Below are 25998 nucleotides of genomic sequence, written 5' to 3' on the forward strand. Positions count from 1 at the left end.
TACATCAATTAACACACCCAAATGCAATGTTTTGCTGCAAAGTCAATGGCAGCTTCTCTAAACTTAGCAACTGGCTCCTGGTGGACCATTACTGAACAGACGATTACAACATAAATATTTATAACACAATTAATTATGAGTGTTAACATTTCCAAAACTTCACGTGTACAAGAACATAGTTGAAAGTTTGGAAACAACACAGTCTTCAGCATACATACAATAGTAATTAGATAATCTGAAGTCAACAAAACAAGGCCAAACACATATTTTCTGAATTATAACATTTATTTTTTTTGTTCCTTTTGCGAGCGAGTAACAGGCCTGCTTGTTGTCTCTTGAATTTTCCTTTTTCTTTTGCCACCAACTTTAGGCACAACAGAGCCACTTTGAGTGGCCTCTGGCACTTCACGGGCAGGGCTTGTGGCCAGTGACTGTTCACCTACGGGGCTTGTGGCCAGTGACTCACCTACAGGGCTTGTGGCCAGTGACTCACCTACAGGGCTTTTGGGCAGTGATTCACCTACAGGGCTTTTGGGCAGCGATTCACCTACAGGGCTTTTGGGCAGCGATTCACCTACAGGGCTTTTGGGCAGCGACTCACCTACAGGGCTTTTGGGCAGCGATTCACCTACAGGGCTTTTGGGCAGCGACTCACCTACAGGGCTTTTGGGTAGTGACTGTTCACGGACAGGGCTTGTGCCCAGTGACACATGTGAGCAAGTTGGTAGACACTGCACAAGTGATGGTTGGTCTGTTTCATGTGTGTCTTGTTTTGTTTTTGTCGCCTCCTTTGTAGGTGTCTGCTGCTGAATTTGTACAGATGGCAGCGGTAGGATGTCATCAGGAACCTGCACAGCAATGTCTGCTACTTGACCGGTAACATTTGGGCCTGGTGAATGAATATCAGATGAATGTGGTGAAAACTGACCTGCATGAACAGATCCTGGCTGGGAGGTGTTGAATTGTGGTACATTAGTCATTCTCCAGTAATTAGCTTGTGTTTGCTGAACAACTAATGCTTCGAATGAGGTGTTGATTTTTTGCAACTGTTTAGGCACTTCAATGAAGACTCTGTGGAGATGTGCCAATTGTGATACTGTTTCTTCCTGCAGTCCAATCATCCTTTCCAGCACTGTCATCATGTCTGAATGGCGACGATTTTCTGCGTCCACTATTTTTCCCTCTGAAGCTACAATTGCATCGTATGTGGAAGTTGATGGACGATTTGGCGGTACAACAGTTTCTATTGGCACCTCTTCATGGTCACATGATTGTATTTCAGTCTCTTCTGTGGCGTCATCCTCATCATACTCATCATCCTCATCACCATGATGTTCTAAAAAGAAATGTACACATTATTAAATGGCATGTTAATGTATGCTGTGTTACTATGTAATTGTACTGTGTCCTAAGTAACACCTAACATGTTAGCATACGTTTTATAACCTCACATTAAAAACTACCTTGACTTACGAATAATGTTTGGACTCAGTATGAAATATGAATGAATGAAAAGTTGCTCTAAACTCAGAAGTCCTACATGATAATTAACATCACTAACACAATACATGTTGCCTTACACTTAATTTTCACTGACACTAAGTAATCCTATTTAAAGAAGATGTGCAAAACAAATAATGCACATGACAACATAACATATAGAAGAGCACATATTATATGGCCAGCAAATGATACACTCACCTTCTAGTAGTGTTGAGCTGGCTGACCCAGGTGAAGACACTTGTTCCATCTCAGGTGACACATGTCCTCCAGGGGCAACTATATATAACAATAACATAAGTTTTACATTTACATGTGTAAATATTGAACAAACACTTATTGTATGTTCTGTATTTATGATTAACTAACAACATCAGTTCCTTAACCGAAAACGTGTGTGAAAGTGAACATAAATAGTTGTAATAACACTGTACATGCCTGTGTACTTAGAATTTTTGAGTTCCCTAACATACAACATACTATGTTTCTGCAGTAATGCGTGAGGATAAATAGATTAAATGAGTACATAAAAATCATATGTTGTGTAGTGATATCAGTATCATAATGTACATAACTATCATGAGATGACCATTCACAATGGTTATCATGAAGGTGGTCATATTGCAAAAAGTGTTGTTTTTGGTAGAGGATATGTGTGGTACATTAATCGAAGATGTGGCACACCTGAATGTGGCTGTGACTCAACAAGACAACACATGCAGTGTGTGATAATGTGTCTTTCATAGTAGTTCAACTATAGATATGAGTGAACTAATGTGTGACGTACGCTTTGATAAGTAATGAGTTGTTGGGGCATTTAGTAGCTAGAGTTAAGCTTTCAAATGAGTGTGATTAACTTCAGTTGTGCTATTCAGGTTGTAAGAAAGGTATTCCCTTCCCCAAAAAGCCTAATCAGCCACACCTTTCAATGACTTGAAACAGGTGCAAATGGTGTGAACTAAGTTGACCGTGAAATGAGGCTGTAATTAGTGTGTGTGCTGAACCCCACCCCCTCTGTTGAAGTGTATGCTGTGATGAGATATTAATTGCAGCTGCTTTAACACAATGGTAGATGAGCTAAGTAGTCATCTGCAGTGTTTAAGTTATGAAAACAATGACATAACATATGATACGTGTGCCTCATTATGCTGTCTGTATATGACATAAAGCAAAAATGGACCTTTTCATAAGCAACTATAGATGTGTTAGTGCCAGTGATGTTTGTAGGCCGTTACATGCAATTTCTTTGATGCATGCTTAAAATAGGCAGTAATGTCATGTTTGTCGGAGTAAAATCAATAAAATACACAATAATATGATACATATTTCTGTTCTGTACCTGTAGCTACTAATAATTTCTCATGAACATGTGTTACACATGTGTACTACCCTGTTGTTCCCCATCTTCGCCCACCATCAATTGCTTCCACTGCAGCTATGCATTTTGGGAATTCACATGTAAATGAGCACGCAATGGCACGTGCTATATTAGTTACTGCTTTTAGTAGGACTACTACATATATGTCTATTTTGAGATATATATATACAGAATCAGACATATACATATATAGATGCAGGTATGCTTATATTGTGAAGACAGTATAAAAAGCAGTGTAAATATGCAAAATAACTGTAAGCAACGACACGCCTAGTACAGTAATATTTATCACCTGCTGGAAATTGTGACGGATAAATTCCAATGTCACGGTCACCAGCCAAGCCTTCCACGACGACGGTAAGTAATTTTGGCCGAAGCAGCTCCTCCAATGGAGTCAATATGAGACGTTGTGGTGTGGGCCCACCTCCAGTGCCAGTAGCATGCACGCGTTGGTCTTGTATTTTCTTTTTCAATTTGGACCTAATATCATCAAATCTTTTCCGACAATGATACTTGTCCCTGACACTATTCCCACAGGCATTGACACCAATGACTATTGTGTCCCACATTTCTTTTTTGCTTGCTGCACTTGTCCGCCCTTGAAAAACATATAAAAGATATGAGGTAAATTAATAATAATATAAGCACCAGTTTCCTACACTGCTAGCTGTTCCAAGAGATAGCAAACATGCTGTTTTATGTGTAATATGTGCAGCACATGAGCATTCACTACTAAACCTATACATGTAAGCAAGGTTGCATTCATATTGTATGCAGTTCTGGCAAATTGACCGCCTGTGTTTATTTGTCCTTGTAAGGCATGATAAAAAGCTGTGTTTCCACACTAATGAACATAGAAAGATATTGTGTACCCATATTTGCATATGAACAAAACTCAGATGACCTAGGATCACATGTATTTGAATAATAAATGTAAAGTTACACTTACCTACTAAATGTCCATAGAGACTGTCATAGTGCTCCAGAATGCCAGTGACAAGAGCCCTATTTTCCTGGTCATTGAAGCGAGGATTACGTGGCTTCTCCACACGTTTTTTCCGAGCAGGTTTAGGGTCAGAGCTTGGCTGGTGCTGACTGGACTCTCCTTCTTCCAATGGAAGAGCCTCCAAAAGCTGGCCACCAGCAAGCACGCCACCACCAGACACCCCATCAGCAACTGCGCCACCAGCAGCACTCCCAGCACCAGCACTCCCACTCCTAGCACCAGCACTCACACTCCTAGCACCAGCACTCACACTCCTAGCACCAGCACTCACACTCCTAGCACCAGCACTCCCAGCACCAGCACTCCCACTCACAGCAACAGCACTCCCACTCCCAGCACCAGCACTCCCACTCACAGCAACAGCACTCCCACTCCCAACAACAGCACTCCCACTCCCAACAACAGCACTCCCACTCCCAGCAACACCACTCGCAGCACCAGCACTCCCACTCCCAACAACAGCACTCCCACTCCCAGCAACACCACTCGGTGCACCAGCAACATCACTCCCCTGAACAGAACGTTCACTCCGACGCGTACTCCCACGAGTAGCACTCCCACTCCCACCAGCATCACTCTTCCCACGCTTTGCGGGCATACTTCCAGCACTCACAAAAAACAGACAAGAAATGTACAGGCAATCACACGACCCACTTCCACATATAAAACAAGACAAAGATGTAAACAAAACAACAAAGGACAAAGCTCACCCAATACACAACAAGTCTCTCAGTCAATATGCAAATCTTCAATCGTCCAGCTCTGTGCGTCTCTCTCTCTCTCTCACTCCCAACAACACAGAGAATGATTAGCAGTACACGTTGCCTTTAAATATGGCGCGCAATCAAAAACATGCTTGTTTCGCCTGATTCAGCAAGATTTGTGATTGTGCAACCTAACAGCACCCCGCCACGCACGCCGATACACCTGTGTGTGATCGGCTCATCATCGTGAGAGTGGGCGGATTTGTTTTCTGGTTGATTTTGAATGTATTCGGCACTTACTGCATACGGAGAGGGAAAAACGCCAATAACATGACTAATCGATAAGCTTGCCGATTTCACATAATCGTCGCTTACTGCATGAGGCCCTATGTGTTATCCATTAACCACTTTAGTGCATGGGAGACTGGTAATGCTTAATGGAACAATGTTTTTCAGGCTCCTTCTTCTAAAGGCATTGCAGGCTAATCTGCAATGAAATGTCATACAAATAAAAATCGGGTAAGTAACTACTGAATTTTAGTAATAGCATTAAGAAGTTATTCCTGTCACGGGAGAACAGACCATGTACACCAGGCCTGCCCAACTCGTAAAGTGAGAAGGGCCGAACTGCTCCAAGGAAAAAAAATTGTGCCGCACGGGTTTAATCATCATCATCATCATCATCATCTCTCCTCCAGCACCCCTCACCATCAACCTTTACGATACTCCCCATCTATCTCTCATACCCCCATCTCTCCCCCTCACCCACACAATAGCCCCCTCCACATAAAATACACAATACCCCTCTCCACATCAAACACACAATCCCCACATCCCCCCAGCCCATTCCATGTCAGCAGCCCCCCCCAAGTCAGCATCCCATGTCAGCATCCCCGCCCAAAAGTCAGCATCCCCCCCATGTCTCTCTTCCCTCAATATGACACTCTCTCGCCCTCCCCTAAATGACACTCTCTCGCCCTCCCCTAAATGACACTCTCTCCCCCTCCTCTCAATATGACTCTCTCCCCCTCCCCTCAATATGACACACTCTCCCCCTCCCCTCAATATGACACTCTTTCTCCCTCCCCTCAATATGACACTCCCTCTCCCTCCCCTCAATATGACACTCTCTTTCCCTCCCCTCAATACGACACTCTCCCCCTCCCCTAAATGACATGCTCTCCTCCTCTCAATATGACTCTCTCCCCCTCCCCTCAATATGACACTCTCCCCTAAATATGACACTGTCTCTCCCTCCCCGCAATATGACACTCTCTCCCTCCCTCAATACGACACTCTCCCCCTCCCCTAAATGACATGCTCTCCCCCTCTCTCAATATGACACTCTCTCCCCCTTCACTTAATATGACACTCTCTCCCCCTCCCCTCAATATGACACTCTCCCCTCCCCTCAATATGACACACTCTCCCCCTCCCCTCAATATGACACACTCTCCCCCTCCCCTCAATATGACACACTCCCCCTCCCCTCAATATGACACACTCTCCCCCTCCCCTCAAAATGACACACTCTCCCCTCCCTTCAATATGACACACTCTCCCCCTCCCCTCAATATGACACACTCTCCCCCTCCCCTCAATATGACACTCTCCCCCCCTGCAACTCACATCACACCCTCCCCCCTGCAACTCACATCACTCTCTCCCCCCCCTGCACCTCACATCACTTCCCCCCCTGCACCTCACATCACTTCCCCCCTGCCCCTCACATGTCAGCAGCCCCCCCTCACATGTCAGCAGCCCACCCCCCCTCACATGTCAGCAGCCCACCCCACCCGTCACATGTCAGCAGCCCACCCCCCCTCACATGTCAGCAGCTCACCTCCCCTCACATGTCAGCAGCCCACCCTCCCCTCCCATGTCAGCAGCCCACCCCACCCTCACATGTCAGCAGCCCACCCCACCCTCACATGTCAGCAGCCCACCCTCCCCTCACATGTCAGCAGCCCACCCTCCCCTCACATGTCAGCAGCCCACCCCCCCCTCACATGTCAGCAGCCCACCCCCCCCTCACATGTCAGCAGCCCATCCCCCCACCAGCCTGTTTTTCACACCCACCCCCCACCAGCCCATTTTTCACACCCACCCCCCCCCCCCACCAGCCCGTTTTTCACCCCCCCCCTCCCACACACACACACATACACACTTCTTAGATCAGCACATCCTCTCCCCGGTACTAAGCCCCACCCCCGACATGCTCTGACCTCCCCGGCATCCTCTATTGAAAAAAAAATTACTCACGGCTGCCGCATCCTCCTCATGCTGCTGCTGCCCCCGCGCACCGCAAAACCCTGGGAGGGAGGGAGGAGGGGGGGGGATGAATCGCCACCATTTTTTAAAACTTTTTATTTTTTATTTATTTAATTTACTGGCGCCCGGCCGGAGGCATCGCGGGCCGCACAGAGAGGCCAGGTGGGCCGCATGCGGCCCGTGGGCCGTATGTTGTGCAGGCCTGATGTACACCTTTTTATCCAGATCATGCAATGAGCAAAACAAGATAATGAAATAAATTGCTAATTTATTCACATGAAAAGGCAGACACACAATGTTACACAAAATACAGGCAAAAAGACACACTTATTTCGACTGGGGTAACACAACTAAACCTCCTAGGTGCAGGGAAACCTACCTAAGTATTTTTATCTGACTGAGATTTAATAGAGAGAGGAATTGTCCGGTGCCACAGCAAACAGCAAATCTGATTCCAACTCCGGTGTTCGTACAAAAAGAACTTTTATTGAAAAGAACACACACTAAAAACAGCAGGCTGCAAAACAGCCTCCTCCTCTACTCGTTTCACGCTGTGATAGCGCTACGTCTGGGAATGAGGAAAGTAACTGCAAACCCGACATTTAAATACAAAAGTCCGTAAACTGGAGCTCAATTAAAACGGCATCAGCTGTGTATCTCAGATCGAAACATGTATCACCATCCTTTAGGTTTGATAAAGATGACTTTGAACGACAGTGGTGTATGATTTTGGACGAATATTCATTTAAGCTTATGGACCTTATCATTCAGCATAAAATGCAAGAAAAGAAAACTTTTGTCAAACAAATCAATGATTTAAAAATGAAACTAAAACATTTTTCACATATTGAAAATGTCAAAGAATTAGATTCTAACCTTGCCAGCAAAATCAAGAAACAAGAAAAAATCATAACCATCACTAAGCAAACTAAATTTGAACGTAATAAGGCTGATTATGAAGCCAAACAAGTATATATTTGGCAAAAGGTAACATCGAAGAATAAGGGCAACTTTAGTAAATCTAAGAATTTCAATGCCAAGAAAGCTAATAAGTCTATCCTTAAAACTCCCAAAGACAGGACCTAATCTGGGACTTCAGACAGTGATCATACAGAACATGCCGTTTCCTTCACCTTTTCAGAAAGTGACTTTTGTCCATCCTCTGGAGAAGAAAACACAACTTCAATTGTTATGTCCAACCCTAATAGAGCAGAGAGTCACAAAGCTCCAAAAAACGGGGGAAGATAAGAAGAAATAAAAGGAAAAACATACAGCGGAATGCCAGCCAAAAGATTAAAGACTTAGATTATGGATACTGTAATGTGATTAACATCTCTAAATATGAACTCACTGCTGTGGAGCAGCCCGTGTTACAGCTGGGACTATCCTTTGCTCCCAATACACAATTCAACCTGTTCTCCACAATGGTGGATGTTTAAAGTTTCATACGCCAATTAAACCTTAAACTTTTCTTTCTTCTAGGATTGTTCAACAGAGAGACAACATACCTGACAATCATAATGGTCCTCTTTTTGACAGTAATTATGCCCGGTCTCCCTCCCTAGATTTCCAAGATTTGTGCTATCAGCAGGATCTAACGGATCTTCTCAATGAGATTGAGAGCACTGCATATGATCCTTCCAAATTTTTAGGAAGGCAAGATTCAGGTTTTAAAAGTAAATCGAAATTTAATCCTTCATTTATGAGGGGACAATTTATAAAGTGAGAGATACCAGGTTTTATAGTCATAAGCAGGATAATCTTACAGCTTCACAGACGGAAGCCATTAAAGCACTATCATTGAATAGTCAGATTTTGATTAAAAAGGCGGACAAGGGAAGTGCCACGGTTGTCTTAGATAGAGATTATTATATCTTGGAGGCTCTGAGACAATTGTGAGATTCAGAAGCGTATAGGACCCTGGCAGGCAACCCCACCGACTCCTTTCAAAGAGAGTTCGGTGAACTTCTTGTTGAAGGAGAGATGTTACAAGTTCTCTCTTCCACCGAGAGGGACTTTCTCATCACTCCAGACCTTTTAATACCTATTTTTCATCACCTTCCCAAAATTCACAAGACACTCACTACACCCCAAGGTAGACCCATTATTTCAAGCATTGGTTCCCTGGGTGAACACCTTTCACAATACATAGATCACTTTCTTCAACCACTTGTGCACGCTTTACCTTCTTACGTTATGGACATCAAACACATTTTATCACTACTTGCACCTTTCACATGGCATACATCCTATTTATGGGTCACCCTAGATGTACACTGGCGACACACTTTATTCGAGCTCGGCTAGTCCCACGAATTCGGGTATACCCGGGTGTATTGAGGTTTGTGAATGTTTTCTGCCCGAGTGCATTGAGTTATTTTCCGGCAGGGATTGAAGCATTTTATTCCCGTTGGCTGCAATACTGCACAGTACATATATATATACTGCATTACAATTCATGAATTTATGCCATCTGGTAGACACGCGAAGCATTGCAGCCTATTAAATCCTAATCATTATCATTTAACAGATCAGCCGCCCATCAGCCAGGCATGAACCCAGGCTGGGAAGGCAAATGCAACGGGGCTTGTCAGAGGTGAGGAGCGGCGCATTCCAGGTATCTGCCAGGTACATACCGGGTATTTGCTCGAATAAAGTGTGTCGGTGCAGTAGCCTCTCTACAAAATCATACATCACAAACACGGCATCACAGCAACCAGGTTTTTTCTGCAATCTCACTCTACACTATCCCCTGCACATATCACATTTATTTTGGATAGTATCTGTTTTTCCCTCACTCATAATTATTTCACATTCAATCAGCAATTTTATCTCCAAGCAAGTGGGACTGCTATGCGGACATCTTTTGCCCCGTCCTATGCCAACCTTTTCATGGGTTGGTGGGAGTCGTCCCACGTGTTTAGAGATAATAATCCTTTTAGGCACAATATAGCGTTTTATAAACGCTATATTGATGACCTGTTGATGGTCTGGAGTGGTGGGGAAGTCGAGTTATTCAAATTTTTCGATTATTTGTCAGATAATAAACTAAATCTGAAGTTTACACATATGCACCACATACAGTTTTTAGATCTTAATATGAATGTGGATAATTTGAAACGCATTCAATCGGACATATTCCATAAAGAAAATGCTAGGAATTCCCTATTATACGCCAACAGTTGCCATTCCCACCCCCTGATCAGGGGTATCCCATGGGGGCAGTTCCTGCAATTACGCCGGAACTGTTCCTCTGTGGAGGACTTTGTTCAGAGGGCGGAAGATATGAAAGATCGTTTTCTGGCCAGGGGCTATTCGCATGATATCTTAATAGGACTTTTGAAGTTGCTTTACACACTGACAGAGAATCTATGATTGCCATGAACCCAAGAAACCCTAGACAAAATAAACCGGCTGGTGATTCAGATGTCCCCTTTTTTATTATGGGATATAGTGACCAGGCCCTAGCTATTAAATCCATCATTAATAAACATTGGGGTATGTTGACTTTAGATCCCCTTATGTGTAAGATTGTGAGGGCAGGTCCACGAGTTGTGTTTCGTAAGGCCCCTACATTGGGCAATAAATTGTCTCCCAGTATGCTCAAACCCAACAATTCTGCAAGGTCGTTTTTTCCCAAACTAATGGGTTCATATAGATGTGGACGGTGTAAAATCTGTCCAAATATAGTGAAAGCTACACACTTTTCTAATTTAGATGGGACATGTAGATTTAAGATCCAGTCCTATATCTCATGTCAATCCGATTTTGTGATATATCTATTGACATGCCGATGTACTAAACAATATGTCGGTTTAACAAGTCGGAGGCTCAAGATCAGGATTTTAGAGCACCTTAGATTGATTCACAATAAAGATATGTTCCATCCGGTGTTTAAACATTTTAATTCATGTCCCTTGGGTTCAGCAGTGTCACTCCAATGTGTTGCATTAGGCCTGGGACATAGAAAGCACTTAGGTGCTGCTGCTCGCTCTTGCTTGCTGCCGCTCGCTCTACCAGGAGCTTTTTGCTGTCCTGGCAGAGGAGACAGCAAGCGCGCTTGGGAGACGGGTATCACTGTGTGTGTGTCACTTGGTAGCTGTGTGTGTGTGTGTGTCACTTTGAAGTGGTCTGTGTGTTTGTGTGTCACTGGGGAACCTGTGTGTGTATGTGTGTGTGTGTGTGTATTACATAATATTTTAACATTTAAAAAAAAAGACATGTTGTGAGAATAAATTATTTATTAACATTGTGCAACTTTGATAACTATATTCGCGCACGCATGCGCACATGCACGCGCACACACACACACACACACACACACACACACACACACACACACACACACACACACACACACATGCACACACATGCACACACATGCACATACATGCACATACATACACATAGACATACATACATACACACACACACACACACACATACACATACATACACACACACGCGCGCACACACACACGCGCACACACATACACACACACACACGCACATGCACACACACATACACATGTACACACACACATACATACATACACACACACACGCACACAAACATGCACACATACATACACATACACACACACACACACATGCACACACACACATACACATACACACATACACACACACATACACACACACATACACACACACATACACACACACACACACCTCTGTGCTGCCTCTGTCTTGTCTGGTAGTGCCAGACCGGCTGCAGCCCCATTGGATGGGAGCGGTCACGTGACCGCTCCTACGCCTCCCAGAGCGGCAAATTTCAAACTTGCCTGTCTCTGGGAAGTTTCTCAGCCTCCGCACGCATCAGCAAGCATGTGGAGGGAGAAACTATAGCCGTGCTGATAACAGATGCAGGGGCTTTGTGCATCTGTTCAGTGCGGCTCAGCCCGGCTCAGCGACGCTGAGTGCACTATGTCCTGGGCCTTAGAACAAGTTGCTTTGCCTGCCCGTGGTGGAGACAGGGTTAATATTCTCCATCAACGAGAAGCACATTGGATATTTACTTTAACACCCAATACAGGTTCTCGGACACGTTGGCACTAACTGGGTTATCCCTATGTTATCTAGGGATCTCCGCAGCTAGAGGAACACTTTCATCCCTGTGTCTCATTTTACTGTGCACAAAGCATATGTTTTAAAACATACTGTTCAATAAAATAAACACATTCTGCAGGTTATGGGAAAAAGAATAAGAAAAGAATAAGAAGCTGCACATTATTTCGTACTAGCCATATTCCCCACACTCTATACAATAAACTTAGGACTGGACTTTTAAAAGTCCCCTCACAACCTTATAGATGTTTGGAGTGCCTCAGGACCCCTAGACCCTGGGGGACCTGGGCATTTACTGGGTATTCCCATTAACTTAGGGACCCCTTGACTGTTTCAGGAACACCTCACATCCCAAAGCCCCAGGTACCTTTCTGGGCTGTGCTGATGCAGGGACCCCTAGTGGTGAGTTGCATAATTATAGGTAATGCTTTTACAACAGCTGGGTCCACGAGCTGACACTCCTGAACCGCAAAACATGGATCATAGGTAACCAAACAGGCTTAACCTTTATTATGGAGCTTGGCTACCTCTTCACCGTCACAATTATTATTAATAATAATAATAATAATAATAATAATATAATAATAATAGTAATATAATTCCAATGTTTTTTTTATATATAAATATCTTCATGAGACACAATGTCCTCCAAAAAACGTAATGCATTTTTTGTTGTTACACCTTGCAGTATGGAATTGAGCTGTTGCATTGTGCAGTGGTAATTGGGCTAATTGAAATATCAAAATAATTTACATAATGTTTTCATTGATTCTTAATGTGTTCAGTTATCAATGTTTTGAGTCATGTCAATGGTAAATATACAAATGCAATGAGATTTATTTTACATATTGTTGCTTTTGATGCATAATGCAATATTTCCACCAAACAAGTTAAATTATTAATAATGTCATCAACACATGAAGTGTAGTATAGAAAGAAGTAAACCATGCAATGATTTGTTCAAGAAACAGAATCAACACTATTTAATAAGAACAAATTACACGAAGAACTTCATAAATCTTCAATCATTACGATAAGTAAGCCCTTTTATGGACCACAAACAATCTTTTTGCAATTAAAAATAATTATAATTTAAGTAGTAAACACAATGAATCGGGAGTCATCAATTTCCATTAAAACATAGTTAATATAGCACCCGGCAAACTATTTTTATCACTTCTTATTTCCACAATTACTATGCACTGTCTTGGATTATAAATAGACAATTGGACCTGGATTTATTTTTATGTTGGTTTTGATTTTTTTTTTTTTTTGGCCATTGGGCCTGGATTATTTGGGTTATTTTTTGGTGTTTTTTTTTATGGTGGCCATCAGGACTTGTATGTCATTATTTTTATGGTTGGGCATCACCCCATCATTGGATTTGCTTGAAAGAAAGAAAGTCCTCCATTTCGCTGGTTCTCCAGATACGTGCACAATTATGTGAACATTTGAAAAAATGACAAAACTTTTGTCTCAGTGCAATTCATACATAACCATATTGGTATAAATCACCATTAAGTGAAAATTACCATAAAGTGAAAATTATTTACTTTAACAAAATACAGTGATCAGCTTCTTAATCCCACATAGTGTATTGATGATTAGGTGGTATATGTGTATTCAGGACTGTGATGTTGCCAGGTGGGATATTCTATAAAGAGTGATCTCTTGATAGCCCCAGTATTCATGCAAGTGAATAAAATGCTGGAATACTAGAATACTTAACTCTCCCTTCCAAGAGTACAGCTGCGGCCGCCTTTATCCTATTGCGGCCGTAGCCGCGTCGCTCTGATAACCGCGGCCAGGTGCGGTATGTTTTGTTTTTTTCTGGAGCGGTTTGCGATATGTTAGCCATATGCAAGTGCTCGGATTTTTAGCACTGGCCGCAATACTGCAATAACGTCTAAAAACTCAGGCGGGCGATCGCGAGCTGTTATCTTAAAAGTCTAATAGCAAAAACCTACAGCCGTATATTTTCTGCAAGTCTGTGTGTGCGCGCGCGGTAATTGTAAATTGGAAGCTTCATACAGTACAGTATTACAAAAATATAACGTTGCGTCTTCTTCGACTATTAAATTATCACATTTCTATATGTATTATTTAGTAATCAATACTTTTACTTCTTTTCATACTTTTTTTATATTATGCGCATGCGTGTACTGTACAGTATGTCTCATTTGAACATTGTTGAAACACATAGGCGTGTTACAGTATCACATTTTGGCGCATTAAACATTATGATGACGTTTTGAATTTTTTTTATTTGAACTGATAATCCATTATACTAGCCCCCGCACACACACAAGGCTCAAGGATTTCAACTTCTTATCTACACCTCTCCCACACCATTCATTTGTAATGGATGGCTTTCTGGCTTGAATCTTCCTGAGCGTGGCCTTACATTCCTGCGCATGGGACCTTGTTGATTATTAATGTGCATGCATGTATAACTTCCCATTCAATTAGAAGTTCTACAGTAGTCTGAAAATAAAAGTATTTTTTTGTTTTGTTTTTTCTTTTCTCGACATGTGATGTGCCTGCATAACAATTCTTGATATTCTGAGAATTAAGTTTTACAAATATATATATTTTTCGTTTATCGACATAGGCTTGCATAGCAATTCTGGATATTATGAGAATCGCTCAGTACTGTTGCTTTTTAATACGGCACTAGACATGCTTTATGAGGTGGGTGGCATAGTACTGTGATTTTTATTTGGGGGTGTGGGGATCAAAACATTATGCTGACCTGTTGAAAATAAGTCTTTGAACTACAAGTAATCCTTCATACAGCTACCCCCCCCCCCCGCACACACACAAGGCTCAAGGATTTCAACTTCTTTTCGACCTCTCACAAAACATTAATTTTCAAATGGTTGGCTTTGTGGCTTTAATCTTCCCGTGCCTGCTCTCACAGTTCTGAGCCTGGGTGTAATTCTCTTTGGGACCTGAGACCTTGTTGATTATTAATACGCATGCGTGTATAACTTCCCATTCAATTAGAAGGCTCAAGGATTTCAACTTCTTATCGACACCTCTCCCAAACCATTCATTTTCAAATAGTTGGCTTTGTGGCTTTAATCTTCCCGAGCCTGCTCTCACAGTTCTGCGCCTGCGTTTAATTCTCTTTGGGACCTGGGACCTTGTTGATTATTAATGCGCATGCGTGTATAAATCCCCATTCAATTAAAAGGCTAAGGATTTCAACTTCTTATCGACACCTCTCACAAACCATGAGAATGACTCATCCACCTCCCCCCCAACCCTTTGAGGCTTTGTTCACGGTAACGCATGCACACATGTGATTCCTTCCCAAATTTCATATGTTAATCTGATTAGCCCTTCTGGGCCCTTCAACCACTCCCCCCCCCCACCATTTCACACACAAGTCTTACAACGTGAATACAAATGTTTATCCACACCTTCCCGAATTTAATATGTTAATCTGATTAGTCCTTCTGGGCCCTTCAACCACCCACCAGGGGAGGGGGGAGGTGGTTCAATGATTATGATTATCGTGAATGTAAAGAAATATTTATTTTATCAGGAATAAAAAATACAAATAAGCATGAATAATACAAATTTCAGTCTTAATCTTCTTTGTACTGTAGTACTTCTGTCAGTTGAAAATTGAGGGCCGGTGGATAATCATGGAAGAATGAAAAATACAACTAATCATGAATAATGCAAATTTATAATAATAAAAACAGAAATACAAATTTTTAGTCTTTCTCTTCTTTGTCATGGCCACATTGCATTCTGTAGTTCATTGAGAGAGGGGGGGATTGTGTAAATCATGGCTGTAGATACACTAAACACACAGTTCACACAATTTACACATGCTAACCCCCCTCCCCCCGCCCGTCCTTTTTTTGTGCAGATCTCTCTGAAAAGGAAAGAAAAAAATGAGTGCAGTTAAGTGCATATATTGGCATTGTGTACAGTATAACTACTCCATATTGGACTACAGGAATACCTCGCATTAACGTACGCAATGGGACCGGAGCATGTATGTAAAGCGAAAATGTACTTAAAGTGAAGCACTCCCTTTTTTCCACTTTTGATGCATGTACTGTACTGGAATCGTCATATACGTACATAACTGATGTAAATAAAGTAACAGGCTCTATAGTCTCCCCGCTTGCGCACAGCTTCGGTACAGGTAGGCACGCATTGCTGTTCAGGACGTGCTTACAGGCGCATGCGCAAAGTGCCATTTGCCTATTGGGCGATATGTCCTTACTCGCGAGTGTACTTAAAGTGTGTCCTTAAACCGGGGTATGCCTGTATACAGTTACTACTGTCAAACTGCTGTATACTGGAACTCATTATACGTTATAACTACTGTATAACTACTGTAAAATACTTTGTAACAAGATTGGTAGAATATGTCCTGTGTGTTTTACAATTGTTGTTCAGCTAGTCTTGGCTGATTGGAGGGTGGCAACCTCCTACCTAATTGTAGCTCACCCCCTCCCACATTTAAATGTTAAGGGCTCACTCCATAGCATCTTCCACTCAGGGGAACTTGCTTGCTTGCAGTTTGGTTGTGACAACTCTAATACAGAGTGCTTTTCCTGGTAATGTACAGGTAAATAAAAGCTTCAATCAGACTTAGAACTTTGCAACAAATATTGACAGATTTACTATAAATCATTCTTCCTGTGTAATAACAGGTTATTAAGAATTTATATTAGCGTTAGGGACCCCTGAATTGTGGTCTGCCGTGCAGTTGGCTCAGGGGCTTACAACAATTTTGGCCAAAAATGTTAAACTAAAAGACCATTTTACTAAATAGATATTTATACATATACATTTAGGCACTGTACCGTCTATGAGTTTCACTGGATGTGCTAAAACTGAGCTCTGTCTGTGTTTTATGTTCTGTCTCTGGTTTTAAACAAGATTGGTAGTGCAGCTCTCTTCGAAAAGAAATGAGTGCAGTTAAGTGCATGCTGTATACAGTAAAACAATCTGTGCCATACTTACCTGTATCATACTGTACTTGGTGTGCCTGTACTTACCATACTACAGTACAGTACCATACTACCTTCCTGATGCATGCCCATTACGCTCTATGACAATGGGCAACACAGTCGCAATATGGTCAATATATTTATTACATCGCTCCACGGTGAGTACATCGTTCCAAAAACTCAGTATGCCATTTGCCAACATCCTTTTTTGAGGGTTTCACCACTTTTCGTATATGATCCTTCAGCTGATGCCAGACCATTTCGATAGGATTGAAGTCTGTCGATCTGTCATTGGAGGGGGAAAAAAGGAGAATTAGTTAAAGAGATACACAGTAAACAGTGTGAAAAAATGAGACACGGTTACCGTACTTACTCCGCTGGCGTCTTCACCCAGTTGATACCGCAGGCAAGAATATGCGCAGTTGACGCGGTGTGCTTCGGATTGTTGTCCTGGTAGAAACGGTGACCATCTGGGAATTCACGTGTGATGTATTCCACAATCTCCGGCACTATTTTCTCTTGGAAAAAAACTTTATTCATGATTCCTGTAACAAGAAAAGAAAAGTGCTCAAAATAATGCACACTACAGTAGTACAGTACAGTGCATAAGGCTACAGCATGTGACTTTGTGCATTATTTTATCATCAAAGATGACGCTGCATCCTGGTCCACGCCTAGAGATGGCACCCCACACATGCATCTTCACTGGGTGTTTTGGATGTGGCTTCATAGATATGCGTCCTTTTTTGTGGAATGCAAAGGTGGCAAATCTCTCCAGCGATACAGTAGACTCGTCAGTAAAGATGCAATCCTGAAAAGATTTGCCACTGTCGATCCATGCCTGTGCCTGGACCACTCTCTTGATCTTGTTGACGTCCCTTATTATAGGGTACGCTCTGTAATGACAAGTAATAATTTTATAGGTACAGTACAGTTTCTTAAACCACACTTTTACCTCCTGTACTGTCCTGTACTAACCTAACACGTCCATATTTCCATCCAATTCTGTGTCTCATCTTCTTGATGCTGGTCTCTGATACGGTTAGATTGTGATTTTTATGCAGAGTGTCTTTGACCCTTAAGGCAGTCTTCTCATCATTCTCTTCACTTATTTGGTCAACCAGAAGAGTTGTCTCCCTACAATATAAAGGAAAAACAACAATACGTTACAGTAGGCCACAAGTACAGTACATCATTTATGCTCAGGCCTACAGTATGGCTAAATATATATAATACTGTATACTGTAGTTATATAAATATACAGCGATATAAGTAATAATATATATATTATATATAAATATATATATATATATATATATATATATATATATATATATATATATATATATAAAAAGAAAAGAAAAAAAGCGCCGATTCCTAGTGCATTACTGTGCAATAAAATATTTAATTTCCCAAAAAGGCTCATAAAATGAACTCACAAACATAGATAGGTAAAAAGCATGTTATGAGATAATACTCATGCTCCAAAGGATCAGCAACCGCCGCTTCACTGCTAGACTGCTCCGTGGCTTCACCGTGTCCAATCTGGTCCTCGTGGTTCACCGTCAAACAGGAACTCACGAAGTCGGGCTCACCGCAACTCCTCTCCCCGGTCACACACCAACAGATGAACTTTGGTTCCCTCCGGGGACGATAGATGTGGCGGGACTGCAAATGACGTCACCCGGTCGATTTAAAGGACAAACGGGCTAGGATTTACCAACAGATCTGCCAGCAGCGTTGGAGGATCAACTGCACAACTGTCCCTACGCGTTTCATCAGATTAACTGACTTCTTCAGGGGTTGGGCTCTGGGTCCATTAGTGTGCATATATATACACCCACGAGTCCAATTGGCTAGATTGAAAGTGATTAGCAAAACCTGTGTAAACATACAACATGACTATATACTCTGACCACACTGAAATCCTTTGTATGGCTAAAAGATAGTATGTGCTACTATTGACAATACAAAATACAAAAATATTTATACATATAAAACCATTATGCACACGATTAAAACTATCACAGAACATGTATACATGTTAAATACCTCAAATCAACTGAATACACAAGTACTGATAATTAATACCAGATGGTACTCAAAAAAACAACAGAGAAAGGTAGCGCTATATATATTATGAATACTAAAAACACAAAAATGTGAACTGTCTAATATATGAAAAAAGTGCAAATATTACATTAACTGAATACAAAATTACATACAATTGTATTTTACAACCAGTTGTTTTATTCACTGTTAGTCTCAACTCAGTTGAAGGAGAACCTAATGCTAGAGGCCAGAGTCAATGGACAATGATAAATAACCTGAATTTCCAATTTCAGTGCTATCCTACCAAAAAGGCTTTTAAATCAAATTCAACATTTAAGCCCATTGGGGAGAGAGTACGTAATTCATATATCCAATAGGATTCTCTTCTCCCCAATAGGCTCAAAGTATTGCCTCCTCTCCAGTGTGGTGTAATACATTCTATAGCCACGCATTTTAGGCCTTTAGGGTCTTGATTGTGCACCCGAAGAAAATGATTGGACACATTGTGTGTTACTAAACCAATTTTAATATTATGTATGTGTTCATACAAACGTCTTTTTATAGCTCTAGTGGTCATACCCACATACTGCAGACCACATGGACATTCAAGTAAATAAATAACAAAAGAACTGTTGCATGTAATGTGTTGTTTTATTTTATAAGTTTTTTTAGTTTTATTGGAACCAAATTCAGATTTTTTAATACTATATTTGCATGCCGTGCATTTGTTACAAACAAAGTATCCCCCACAGAGTGCCAGTCTGCGATGGATAGGTTGCAGCGATGGACAGCTGGGTGCCAGTCTTTGTCCTATATTAGGAGCTTTTGTAAATATAATGTGTGGATATTCGGGTAAAATGCCCTCTAGTTCTTTATCCTTTTTTAGAATTGGCCAGTATTTTCTTAGAGTTTTTCTTATATTTGGGGACATTTGATTAAATTGAGTGATAAATGACAATCTATCTATTGTACCAATTTTTTTATTATTATTTTTGTTTTTATACTGTAAAAGACTGGCTCTGTCCATCGCTGCAACCTCGCTGATTGTTTTATCTAAATCTTGTGGAGAATACTTTCTTTCCACAAATTTATTCTTTAAATCTTCGGCTTGGGATTTGAATGTGTCAGGATGCGAGCTGTTTCTTTTCAGTCTAATAAACTGTCCCTTAGGTATATTTTTGACCCATGTGGGATTATGGTAACTATGTGCGTGTAAATAATTATTAGATTGAACTGGTTTAAAGTAAGTGCTAGTGTGAATAAGATTATTAATAATAGATATCTCTAAATCCAAAAATTCTATTTTATTAGAGCTAGTGACAAATGTGAATTTTAAATTGTTATTATTAATGTTCATATATAACTGAAACTGTGCTAACTGTGCTAATGTGCCTGACCAAATGAAAATAATATCATCTATGTAGCGCCGCCACAGTACCAAGTTTGCCCCATATGGACAACTGGACCATATGTGTTGTTCCTCCCAGTTGCCCATAAATAAATTTGCATAGCTGGGAGCAAACTTGGTACCCATGGCGGTGCCACATACCTGTAAGTAAAAGGATTTATTAAAATAAAAAAAATTGTGACAAAGAATAAAATTAATCCCTAAAATAAGAAAATCTCTGTATTCTTTTGATATTGTTGGGTCATTATTTAGGGTGTTCAAGACTGATTCGCATCCCTGTTCATGATTAATTATTGTGTATAAAGAATTAACGTCAGCTGTAACCAAAAAATAATGAGGCTGCCATTGAATGTCCTGGAGGGTCTGCAGTATGTGGGTAGTATCCCGTAGATAGGAAGGTAATTGTACCACATATTTTTGAAGTTGTCTGTCAATATACTGAGATAGATGTGATGTTAGGGACTGAATGCCCGAAATGATAGGGCGACCTGGGGGAAAATTTATATCTTAATGTATTTTGGGTATTATGTAAAAAAGGGGTAATTTGGGGTAACTGTTATAAAGAAAATCAAATTCTTTTTGGGTAATTAAATTTTGGTCTAAACCTAATGTGAGATAATTGACTATTTTTTACAACCATTGGTGGTCAATTTAAGATCACATATTAGGGACACGCTGCATGTTATTGACTCGATCTCAGGGATACCCTGGAAATCTACATATGTTTGGGCCACATGCGATGTGGCCTCCCTATACACATACATTGCACACACAGGGAGTAGCAGCAGTGGCACACTTCTTGGAGAAAGATGTTCAATTTAACAAAATACAGAGAGATTTCATCCTAAAGGCCATCTTGTTTATTTTGGAGCACAATTATTTTTTATTTGAGAATGAGTACTACCTGCAGGTCTGTGGAACGGCCATGGGCACGCGGTTCGCCCCCAGCTATGCTAACCTCTACATGGGCCTATGGGAGGACAACCATGAGTGGGGCAATGCTAGGCTGGGGGAGGGCTTAGTGTTCTATGGCCGTTACATAGACAATCTCATTTTCATTTGGGATGGAGAGCAGGAAACACTGATTGACATCTTGACATCTTTTAATGAAAACCAAATGGATCTTAGATTCACTTTTGAAACTAATAAGTGTAGCATCAATTTTCTGGATTTGGAGTTGGTGGCTAACAGTGAGAATAAGATAATTACTAAAACATATTTCAAAAAGGTTTCCACCAATGCATATTTGCATCATACTAGTAATCACTATCATAAATGGTTAGAGAACGTCCCCAGGGGCCAGTTTCTCAGAGTGAGGAGAAATTGTACCTTGGACTCTGACTACCTGGGACAGGGGGACGCTCTGGTCAATAAGTTTGTGGCTAAGGGGTATAAGAGACACATCATCATGGAGACTTTCAAGCAAGTGGGCCAATTAGGTGGGCCAATTAGATAGACTGAAATTTTTGGAGAAATCAAAAGGAAAAACACTTTTGAAAAACAATAAGTATAAACCAACAGATAATGATAAGACATGTACACCTCTCTTCATAACACAGTTTAATTGTGCTTCACAGAAAATTAAAAATATACTTAACAGACATTGGGATGTTCTGCTTAGTGATCCAATTATAGGGCGGGAGTTACCACCAAGAATTCCAGTAGTATTTCAGAAGGCAAGAAACATCAAATCTATTGTGGCACCTAGTAGACTGAAAAGATTTCATAAAACAACTAATATCACTAATAAAACAATAGATGGTAATTTTTCATGCACCCGTGCTAGATGCCTCACGTGTAAACACTTGAAGAAAACCAATAGTATTGAATCCCACTCCAATGGATCTATCCACCAAGTGAAAGGCCATATTAACTGCAGGTTATAGTGTATGCCATCATGTGTCCCTGTGGGGTCCAGTACATTGGGAGGACAACAAGAGCACTTTGCACACGTTTCTTAGAGCATCGACGAAATATCAAGCATGGATTACAAACACACAGTCTGTCAAGGCATTATGATCTTAAGCATAATAGAGATCCTTCTTCCCTAGTTGTTATGGGTATTGAAGCCATTAGTTTGAACCATCTAAGTGGTGTTAGGCATAAGCTTTTGAACCTTAGGGAAACATACTGGATCTATGTACTTAATACCCTCAGTCCAAACGGCCTGAATGATTGTATTGACATCAGAACTGTCATATAATCTATATCCTGTTCTGTCAATTTGGTCCTTTCCTCATTCTCTTTCCCCCTCACCCCCCCCTACACCCCCCCCCCCCCACCGCCCCTCCACCCCCCCCTCCCCTCCATCACACCACACACTTGATTTTTGATCACGGAGGTCTGGGTTGAACATGGTTACATGTTCCCTTCGTGTTCATTGTCATAAGGTTTCCATTACTTAACACTTTAATTATCACAATAAAATTCAATATTGATCATTAATTCATCATATAATGCACCACATTTAATATTTTAGTCACATTTATAGACATCACTATATATTTATAATACAATTTATTCACATTCATAATTTATCACATTTACTAGGAGGAGTGTGGTGGATTTGCTGTACCATGCAATTTTGAGTAGTTTGTTATATGAGTGACCTTGGATACATGTCCGGTCTATACTTCGATATTTTCTTTGGTTTGGGTAAATGCGCTTAAAATCACTTTGGTTGAATATATGCAGCCATATAAATATACGGCTATCAGCTTAGGCATATTTGTTGTGGTTACATATACACATAAGTATATTTACATATGGTTTGTATCTTTTCACCGACATTTACTACTAATCCCTTAAGTACATAGTTTAACCTCTTCCTCGCTGTTTCAGATATATGCATAACCAGTGTTCGACAAATCACCCAAAAATCTACTCGCCCAACCAAAAAATCTACTCGCCACCTAGTCCCGCCCCCAACCCCGCCCCTAGTCCCACCCCCAACCCCGCTTTAAAATAAAATATATAAATAAAATACATTTAATAAATTCCTAGTCAGAACAACATTCGTTTTTGACAAATGTATTTATTGTATTACATTATACTACAATTAGTCCTTGTTACATGTGTGTGTGTAAATGTCGGATCTAGAAATAAAAGCCAGATGTGAATGACTAGTTTCCTGAACCCCTTAACCAATGTCTGGATGTCCCCGCTTCACAATATCTAAAGCAGCAATCCCACCTGGGATCTTACCTGATCCGCAGTCCCTCAATGTCCAGGTACACTCATTCCCGCAATGTTATACATTGGGGAGGTGTTCATTATCTGTCTTCTGGGTTAGGGGGGGGTTCCGATGTCTTCCGTGTGAAGCTTGAGCCAGATCTGGAAGAAAGCAGTATAGGGTAGTTAAGATTTCGGTGTAGTATAGGGCAGTTAAGATATATAGGGTAAATAAGAGATCCAGAGTGTGAGTGACAGAGAGAGAGAGTGTGGGGGGGAGAGAGAGAGAGAGAGAGAGTGTGGGGGGGGAGAGTGTGGGGGGGAGAGAGAGAGTGTGGGGGGGAGAGAGAGAGTGTGGGGGAGAGAGAGAGTGTGGGGAAGATGGAGAGAGAGTGTGGGGAAGATGGAGAGAGAGTGTGGGGGACAGGGAGAGAGAGTGTGGGGGAGAGAGGGAGAGAGAGTGTGGGGGAGAGAGAAAGAGAGTGTGGGGGAGAGAGAGAGAGTGTGGGGGAGAGAGAGAGAGAGTGTGGGGGAGAGAGAGAGAGTGTGGGGGAGAGAGAGAGAGAGAGTGAGGGAGAAAGAGAGAGAGAGTGGGGGGGGAGAGAGAGAGAGTGTGGGGGAGAGAGAGAGTGTGGGGGAGAGAGAGAGTGTGGGGGAGAGAGTGTGGGGGAGAGAGAGCGTGTGGGGGAGAGAGAGAGTGTGGGAGAGAGAGAGTGTGGGGGAGAGAGAGTGTGTGGGGGAGAGAGAGTGTGTGGGGGAGAGAGAGAGTGTGGGGGAGAGAGAGAGTGTGGGGGAGAGAGAGAGTGTGGGGGAGAGAGAGAGTGTGGGGGAGAGAGAGAGTGTGGGGGAGAGAGAGAGTGTGGGGGAGAGAGAGAGTGTGGGGGAGAGAGAGTGTGGGGGAGAGAGAGTGTGGGGGAGAGAGAGTGTGGGGGAGAGAGAGTGTGGGGGAGAGAGAGTGTGGGGGAGAGAGAGTGTGGGGGAGGGAGAGTGTGGGGAGAGAGGGGGAGAGAGTGAGAGAGAGTGTGGGGGAGAGAGTGAGAGAGAGTGTGGGGGAGAGAGTGAGAGAGAGTGTGGGGGAGAGAGTGAGAGAGAGTGTGGGGGAGAGAGGGAGAGAGAGTGTGGGGGAGAGAGGGAGAGTGTGGGGGAGAGAGAGAGTGTGGGGGAGAGAGAGAGTGTGGGGGAGAGAGAGCGTGTGGGGGAGAGAGGGTGTGGGGGAGAGAGAGAGTGTGGGGGAGAGAGAGAGTGTGGGGGAGAGAGAGAGTGTGGGGGGGAGAGAGAGAGTGTGGGGGGAGAGAGAGTGTGGGTGGGGGGAGAGAGAGTGTGGGGGGGGGGAGAGAGAGTGTGGGGGGGGAGAGAGAGTGGGTGGGGGAGAGAGTGTGTGGGGGGGAGAGAGAGTGTGGGGGAGAGAGAGAGTGTGGGGGAGAGAGAGAGTGTGGGGGAGAGAGAGAGTGTGGGGGAGAGAGAGAGTGTGGGGGAGAGAGAGAGTGTGGGGGAGAGAGAGAGTGTGGGGGAGAGAGAGAGTGTGGGGGAGAGAGAGAGTGTGGGGGAGAGAGAGTGTGGGGGAGAGAGAGTGTGGGGGAGAGAGAGAGTGTGGGGGAGAGAGAGAGTGTGGGGGAGAGAGAGAGTGTGGGGGAGAGAGAGAGTGTGGGGGAGAGAGAGAGTGTGGGGGAGAGAGAGAGTGTGGGGGAGAGAGAGAGTGTGGGGGAGAGAGAGAGTGTGGGGGAGAGAGAGTGTGGGGGAGAGAGAGTGTGGGGGAGAGAGAGTGTGGGGGAGAGAGAGTGTGGGGAAGAGGGAGAGAGAGTGAGAGAGAGTGTGGGGGAGAGAGAGGAGAGAAACGGTGGGTGACACACACAGAGGGTGGGTGATACACAGAGAGAGAGGCTGGGTGAGTGACTGGCTGGTTGAGTGGTTAGCTGGGTGAGTGGCTGGGTGGGGCAGGGGTGACTGGGTGGGTGAGTGACTGACACTGACTGGGGGTGGGGGGTGACTGACACTGACTGGGGGTGGGGGGGTGACTGACACTGACTGGGGGTGGGGGGGTGACTGACACTGACTGGGGGTGGGGGGGGTGACTGACACAGACTGGGGGTGGGGGTGACTGACACTGACTGGGGGTGGGGGGGTGACTGACACTGACTGGGGGTGGGGGGTGACTGACACTGACTGGGGGTGGGGGGTGACTGACACTGACTGGGGGTGGGGGTGACTGACACTGACTGGGGGGTGACTGACAGGGGGGGGTGACTGACTGGGGGGAAGGTTACTGACTGGGGGGGGGGTTACTGACTGGGGGGGGGTTACTGACTGGGGGGGACCTCTGGTGTCACACACATACACATACTCCCATACACACATACATTCATTCACACACACACACATTCTCCCACACACACACACATTCTCCCACACACACACACATACACATTCTCACACACACAGGG

The 25998-nt window shown here is 42.8% G+C and overlaps 1 protein-coding gene across 1 annotated transcript; it reads right to left on the reverse strand.

Moving 5' to 3' along the window:
* Positions 1–284: 284 nt before the first annotated feature.
* On the reverse strand, positions 285–1775 carry LOC142500597 (uncharacterized). The gene is made up of 2 exons (XM_075610131.1): positions 1702–1775; positions 285–1336 (listed from the first exon to the last, which is right to left on the reverse strand). Exons 1-2 carry the CDS (start codon positions 1748–1750, stop codon positions 285–287), a joined length of 1101 nt encoding a protein of 366 aa, XP_075466246.1. The 5' UTR covers positions 1751–1775.
* Positions 1776–25998: the final 24223 nt, after the last annotated feature.

This window comes from Ascaphus truei, chromosome 1 (assembly GCF_040206685.1).
Source record: "Ascaphus truei isolate aAscTru1 chromosome 1, aAscTru1.hap1, whole genome shotgun sequence".
Lineage (NCBI taxonomy): Eukaryota > Metazoa > Chordata > Amphibia > Anura > Ascaphidae > Ascaphus > Ascaphus truei.

Excerpts from the sequence above, each read along its gene's own strand:
- LOC142500597 (XM_075610131.1), bottom strand. The coding sequence starts at position 1,750 with ATGGAACAAGTGTCTTCACCTGGGTCAGCCAGCTCAACACTACTAGAA. Across the intron at positions 1,337-1,701 it reads CAGCTCAACACTACTAGAAG|AACATCATGGTGATGAGGAT; the intron begins GTGAGTGTATCA and ends ATTTCTTTTTAG.